The sequence below is a fragment of the Porcisia hertigi genome, chromosome 24, assembly GCF_017918235.1.
Source record: "Porcisia hertigi strain C119 chromosome 24, whole genome shotgun sequence".
Lineage (NCBI taxonomy): Eukaryota > Euglenozoa > Kinetoplastea > Trypanosomatida > Trypanosomatidae > Porcisia > Porcisia hertigi.
The window spans coordinates 698181-705925 of NC_090583.1; the positions used below are offsets into that span (position 1 = coordinate 698181).

General features: G+C 53.4%; 1 protein-coding gene across 1 annotated transcript; it reads left to right on the forward strand.

The window, feature by feature from the left end:
• Positions 1-3911: 3911 nt before the first annotated feature.
• JKF63_05717 (uncharacterized protein) lies at positions 3912-5195 on the forward strand (the record flags this gene model as incomplete). Its single annotated transcript, XM_067901672.1, has 1 exon — positions 3912-5195. The coding sequence occupies one exon, from the start codon at positions 3912-3914 to the stop codon at positions 5193-5195; it is 1284 nt and encodes a 427-aa protein (XP_067756938.1).
• Positions 5196-7745: the final 2550 nt, after the last annotated feature.

The window sequence follows — 7745 nt, forward strand, 5'->3', positions numbered from 1 at the left end:
CATCGACAACATTCTGATCGCAGCGAAGGAGGGTCAGGAACGTGAGTTCCTGATGGCGGTGCGCGCGGTCGTGGCGCGCGTCAAGGCGGCGAACCTCATGACATCACCAAACCGTGACGAGTTGGAGGTGATGTCCGACGAGGCGATCCTGCGGATGGCAGGTGCCAATACGGTGTTTCTCGGTGAGGAATACATGTGGAACGGACATGAGCGTCTGATTCGGAACTCGGTCAAGACCGTGGCGAAGATGCAGATTGCGCTGCGGAAAACTTCCCACACGATCCGCAGTTTGGCGTCACTGATCTCGCTGATATTTTTCGCACTCCACACCACCCAGGTGAACCCGGCTCGCGCCTTCAAGCTGTTGAGAACCTACCGCGGCATATTCCGTCTGACGTTTCGGGGCTTCGACTGGGACGACCCAGTGCCATACATTGACTCGGCGGTTTCGCGCACACTCCAGGAGATTGGCGGAGCACTTGTGCACAACCAGTGGTGGAAAATATCGAATGAGCGTCACCCGTCCTATGACGAGGCGGCCTACGACGCGGTGTGTTTCACCGACGCGTCGCTGGAAGGCTGGGGTGCGGTCCTTCACTTGCGCGAGGCCGGCGCCACGGAAATGTGGACGTATCGACAACGTTGGACCGAGGACCTGGAGCAGCAGCTCTGCGGTGAGGACGGCGAGGCGACCCGCGTGCTGGAAAAACTGCGAAAATATCAGCAACAATGCCATAGGAATCCGGACGGCAAACTAGGAGATCCGGACCTCGAGACGGACCGGTTCCAGGCGAGGTACTCGGCACATGCGGAACCTCGCGCAGCGCAACTGATGCTGCGATACATTGTGGAACACCATCGCGTTCCAGATGGTGCACGCATCGCGCTGGCAACGGATCACCGGGCGATTGTGATTGCACAAAAGCACCTGAACGGTTTCGGTGGCATCGGTAGAGGCTATGCACTGAACAAACTTTTCGAGTACACATATGACCTCTGGTATGACAGAGGCATCGACGTAGTGTTTTTCTACGTCGAGGGTGCGCAGAATCCGGCTGACGCCTACTCGCGCCACTTTGGGGTTGACGCGACGGGGTCGCTGGAGGTGGAGCGTGTAGCTCCGATCGGTGTGCCGTTTCTCCGTCAAACATGGTGCCCACTATGCGAAGAGCGGCCCCGCGAGGAGGGCGGAGAAGTGTGACGACCAACCCCGCACACACACACACGCACACCATGAGATGAAGAACTTCGAAGGAAGAAAAGATGCAAGAGTGGTTTCTGGCTAACCGCGCGCTATGGGGGGCTTCCCCGGTACCGGTGCCAAGCCACAAGAAAAAAACACACAACAGAGATGTAGACGACGTGACGTGTCCCACACGCGACTGGACGCGAAGGGTGGACGAACGGAACCCCAGTTACGCGGCCACGCGGCTGTAGTCGCGTGCCTGCCTTGCCGCTTCCCATCGGGGTCGCGAAGAATCATGCCATGACTTGCCCCACCTCAGGCCACGCCTCCCTCACTTCCCCTCGGCCTCTTTCTTTCGCGACACATCTCACACAGGTCGGTAGCATTTCATTGGCGAAGTCTTTTCGACGGAGGCAATCGAATGGTACATGATTTTCTGGATGGATGAAAGTTCTGCACGGGAGGGGGTCCGAGCGAGGGGTCGGGTACCATGTGGTCGGCCGGCTTTCCGAGTGAGTGACGCACATTCACTGCTATGCAGTGTGTGGTGCGGGGGATTTCTGAAGAATGCATGTCCGGGTTTCGTCCGAGATGTCTGGTCGAATGTATTTTGGTACCCCGGACCCAGGTGTACCCAGGACAGTTTGGTCCAGTGCACCTTGTGTGCCGATATGCTCCTGAAGTGGTTTTCTACAAATGTGATGTCACATGCGTGTATGTTTGTTATCTCTTTACCGAATGATTATTCGTTCTCTCTCCTTCTACTTCTGTCTCTTATGGAATTGGATACAAATCCAGTAAGTAATCTAAGTGGGTTTAATGCGGTCTCTGACGCAAAAACGCCCACCCACCCAACCCTGAGAACTGGAACTCCTGACGGTGTCTGGTCCACGGTGAAGTGGTTTTTCTTAAAGAAATGTTGATTCAGTTTAAGCTGTTCTATGCCACACGATGGCAGATCAGCAAACCAGTTTGTTTTCAAGGTGGTCAAGAATGCCACGCGAGTGTGATTTTATTCCGTATTTTTACATGTGCCCGAGGGGGGTTTCGACCAGCTCTCCTTTTCCCCCGCGCCCGGGTCTGTCCAAGAAAGAGGGCGCGGGTCTGAGTTGAAAGGGTGCGCTTCCGAGATGGTAGGATCGTGGCGGAAAGCTATCCACCCTCATATGCCGATGGCGTTTCAACACCCCGTGGGCTTTAACAAGGGGAACCGTTGATCCCATTAAGGTCATTCTTCTTTAAAAGTTCTTTAGTTTTCCAAGCACCATCTTGTCTTCAATAGTTGATGGCTGGGCATCGCTGGGTGAAGAAATGGTAGCCAGGATGACCTGAAAAATGGAAAAACTATATCTAACGTTTATGATTGATTTCTCTAAAGATTCTCTTGTTTCCAGTTTCTCTTAACACAGCTTGGATTCACGCTGTGTTCGCCATAACCCTCTGACGAACGCCGGCGGGGCGTTTGTCATCCACCCAGTATCTTTTCTTTGTTTTCTGTCACTCTTTGATTTGTTCGATTTCTCTAGTTTAGTAGATTCTCTTGTCTTCATCTTTTTGCCCACTGACAACACGAGTGCTCGTTTCGCCTCGGCTTCTTCCTTTTTTCCCTCGGGCACCACCGTTTGTTCAGTCGGAGCTGATTTGCCTTTGTAGTTTCATATGTTTTTGGATTCTCTTTCGTGATCCGTTGTTCTTGCATGTCCGTTTGGCATGCACACCTTTGGCACAAATGAAGGGGCACTCGGTGCTGGGGGCTTCCCGGTACCGGTGCCAAGCCACAGAAAAACACACAACAGAGATGTAGACGACGTGACGTGTCCCACACGCGACTGGACGCGAAGGGTGGACGAACGGAACCCCAGTTACGCGGCCACGCGGCTGTAGTCGCGTGCCTGCCTTGCCGCTTCCCATCGGGGTCGCGAAGAATCATGCCATGACCTGCCCCACCTCAGGCCACGCCTCCCTCCACTTCCCCTCGGCCTCTTTCTTTCGCGACACATCTCACACAGGTCAGTAGCATTAGGTGGGTTAGGTTAGATTAAGTTAGGTTAGGTTAGGTTAAATTAGGTAGGGTAAGTTAGTTGAGGTTAGGGTTTCATTGGCGAAGTCTTTTCGACGGAGGCAATCGAATGGTACATGATTTTCTGGAGGGATTGAAAGTCTACACGGGAGGGGGGTCCGAGCGAGGGGTCGGGTACCATGTGGTCGGCCGGCTTTCCGAGTGAGCGACGCACATTCACTGCTATGCAGTGTGTGGTGCGGGGATTTCTGACGAATGCATGTCCGGGTTTCGTCCGAGATGTCTGGTCCGAATGTATTTTGGTACCCCGGACCCGGGTGTACCCGGGACGGTTGGTCCAGTGCACCTTGTGTGCCGATATGCTCCTGAAGTGGTTTTCTACAAATGTGATGTCACATGTATGTGTGTTTGTTATCTCTTTACCGAATGATTATTCGTTCTCTCTCCTTCTACTTCTGTCTCTTATGGAATTGGATACAAATCCAGTAAGTAATCTTAGTGGGTTTAATGCGGTCTCTGACGCAAAAACGAATTCTTACACAAAAATTGAAGCACGCTCAGTTACGCCAACAAAGTTTAAACAGACGCCGTTTATCAGGGAATCTACCAGACGATTTATCAGACAATTTATCAGACGACTCATCAAACATCAACGCAACAATGGAGCCAACCAGACGACTCACAGAGGAGGAGCTTGATGAGAAAATGAAAGTCTATTTTGCAAATCCCGAAACCCGAACCTCAGCCTCAACGATAAAAAAGATGTACCTCGGAGGAAGCATTGATCACAACCAATTTATCGAGTTGTGCATGGGTATGGCCACCGGCTTGCTCGAAGGCAAAGGGGACGGGTCAGCATCTGCCAGATCATATGACAGCAGGGCGACCTTTGAGGAACACCCGCGCAACATCCAGAGGGAAATGATGCACGCGCAATCGTTATTTTCCGATAAGGAAATGCGAAAGTATCTATCTACGGAGGATAGAAACAAGAGACTCTTGCAGCGTTTGAGCGAGGTAGCGGACCCAATGGAAGGACTACAGGCAAGGTTAGAGGCGTCCATCGAAGCAAAACTTCTCACACCGATCATGGCAGCATCCGCGGTAATCCTGCTCGGCCTTGCGGGGCCTGGGGCTCAGGAGATGAGCCTTGCAGAGCGGATCACTCTTTGGTACGAATTCTTTGTACATGAGCCAAGCACGTCGCGTTTATATCGTTACAACACGTTTATTACCAGCGCGCTTGAAGGTGACAACATGGAGTGGCGCGAAATACTCTCAAAAGTGGACACCCCTCTACTTCCTGAGACGGCTCGGTTGGCGCGTTTCAACCGGATTGCGCTAGAGGAGGCGCGGAAAGAGGCGGATAACACAGCGACAAATATCCAGGGAGGTGGCGGCCATGAAAAGAAATCGCAAAGATTGTTCAGGCGGGCAAAAGATGACAAACACGACCTGCTCGAGGGCGGGGCGCAATACGCACCCATTTTGGGCCCGGACGGATCACAAACTGGAGCTTTGGACTTGAGCAGCTGGGAAGAATTCGCCGCTACGCTTAACGCAAAGTTGGACGCCCTCAACGCCAATGATCGTGAGCTTGCTTCCCGGATATTGAACGAACGCATGCGCACGCAAACGCGCCAAACAAACCAAAAGAGTTACCAAGGACGAACTTATACAAACGGTGGCAGGCGAAACGGCTACGGCAACGGCGGCGCAGGAGGCAGAGGCCACACATACCGAGGAGGCGAACCGCAGGAAAATCCAAAAACTGATGCGCGACGGAACGGCAGCCGTCGTTTTGAAGGAGGAATCCACACACACATCAAAAAATATGTCGAATATTGCCCGCGAATTCGGCAAGGAGGTGTGGGGCGGCGATATGCTCGAAGGCAAAACATCAAACATAGAACTCGACGCAATTTACGAGCAGTACCTCCCACCAAAACGTATCGTTCCGTCGGATACAATGGTGTACTTGGACCGTGATAAAACCCAACAACTTACGAAGATGGTGCGCGAGCACGGCTTTGTGTATTTTCCAATCTTTATTATGAAGCATTGGATAGCGGGCATTTTGGAGCAAGACGACGAGGATGCAACAGGCATTCAGTTATCCCTTTATGATTCCGCACCATCCCCAATTTTGGAGCAACAACTCAATGAGAACCTCAAAAAGGTTTGGCCGGCTTTGCGTTTGGTGAAACAATTTTCGCCACGTCAGGAACGCTATAGCAATGATTGTGGGTTGTTCATGTCCGCGGCATTTTTCAGTCATTATTTACAATTAATGGTCGATCACCGGCGTGATTTGCCACGGTGTTTGCGACGACTATTTTTTGCGGCGTCGCAGTATCACCCGCCTCGTGATTATTTCCTCACGAAAATGAGAAAGGTGCTCACGAACCACCCGGTATCTAGGAAAGATTTCTTTTACGATGAAATCGCAAAGATGCCATGGAAGCGTGCAAAAATGGATGACGCAGTCCAATCATCCGGATCACACGACGCTCTCCACGGAGGCGGTGGTTTAAAGCAGTCGAAAAAGTCTCCGCCGAATCGGAAACGACCCACGACACGCACCACACGAGCGGTCCAGAGCATTCCAAAACCATCTTCGAGACAGAAGAAAAAGGAAACCAGGATGCAGAGGAACGTGGACCGAGCTGCGCGAACGAGGCGCACACCACAGGAGAGAAAATCGACATCGCAGGCGTCGTCCCGAAAACGTCCGGACAGGTCCTCGATGGATGCTCCGCTTCCAAGGCGTAAGGCTGCAAAGAAACGTGGTAGACAAACGTCCGTGGATCCAGTTCGAGTGACGGAAAACACATCACATTCCCCACTGGTAAACGAACCCTCATCCGATGATGAGGACATACTGCTGATTGATGCGATCGCGCGTGCCGACGCACGTGCTGCAGCACTGCAAGGCAATGCACCCGTCAATAAAACAACCAGCGTATCAGCACGAGTCGTGGCTCACGAGCCTGAGAACGCATCGGCGAAAATTCCCGACAAAACATCAGAAAATGAGCAGAGGATTGTCCCAGAGAACATCCCAGGGAGTATGCCAGCGAACGCGACCGTGAGTGTAGCTGAAAACGTGCCGGCGAATCCATCACCACCATCTCCACAAGGGAAATGCATCTCTGAGTGGATAGAAGAAACATTCGCAGAGGCAAACAAACACGCCAGGAAGGTATACGAATTCGTTTTGGATCACCTATGGGCTGCGACGGCTCTGGCGAGAGCCGGTGATGGTGTCGCGCGCGGTATGAGTGACACAGCCGTTGGACAGCAGCGTGTGCGACACAAACTGACACCGCTGCAACCCTATAGTGTTCAAGAGATGCTGAAACTTCTCCACAAGAAGATCCACATCGTGGATCCATCACCGACCGATCCGAATGAGGTGATTTTCCGTGAGGAGAACGGAGCCGATGAGGTGTCGATGGACCCTCCGATCGACGAATTGTATCTCGTTCGAGGGCCCTCGATGTCGGCGTTATCTGACCAGTTTAGAAACTATAAGTTTCTCCTCGGAGCGAGACTCCGCGAGGCACCGGAAGACATGAACGGTGTGCGATACCCGAGCTATTACGTCCTCACAAAGGTGGCGTCGGAGGCGACGGTGGGTGTGTACATTCCCGCCGGGATGACGCATTACCCGGCCTCAAAGCCACAGCGTGCGTCACGCCACGCGTCCCGATACGTGCCTCGCCCAAGAGGTGCGACGCCGGAGACACATCAAGGTCGTTCGGAGGATCCAGCGCCACGTCTGACCAGACGGAAAAGATGGCCAGGTGATGGAGTGAACGTCGATCCGGACATCAACGATGAAGGCGATGAAGGCGAGACATCCAGGATTCCTGGCAACAGAAAAGGCGATGGATACGCCGATGTCGACGCGAACATATCAGAGGAGGCGAAACGAGCACTCGAGGATATCCGTTCAAACCCTTTAAACATGCAGGGCAGGCCTCTTTCGCAAGCAGAGGAAGCAGAGGCCTGCCCGAGAAACTGGTTCCTCTTCAGCGCGAAACCGCCACACGTCTCACAGCTGGCATGGAGTCTTGTGAGGCCGGACACGCGCGCACACCATCTACGATGGCTGACGCGCATAAAATGCATGAATTCAGAGCAGATGCTCATGCGTCTTCCGTCGGCGTGTATCGACCTGATCTTGTCGACCGCTCGGGCACGCAAATGGAAGTGGGCAACGACAGCGAAGGCGTTTGCGGGAGTAGCGGGTGCGCTGCGCGACTTGCCGCTCTATTCCACCCAGTCGCGAGGCATTCGCCTCCAGGACGACCCGGAATGGCGAAGCGCTTTTGGCACGGCGCAGCGCTTCATGAAGGAGTCGGTGCCAGACGCGCCTCCTTTCGTATCGCGTATGCAGGTCGAGAAAATCCTCGACCGACTTCGCCTAGGCCATCCTCGGGCTGCACTTTTCTTGGCGATGATGTGGGGATTCGCCGCGCGAGCGTGCGACATATCCACGCTGCGTGTGAAGGACGTGACGGTGTTTCCGACACC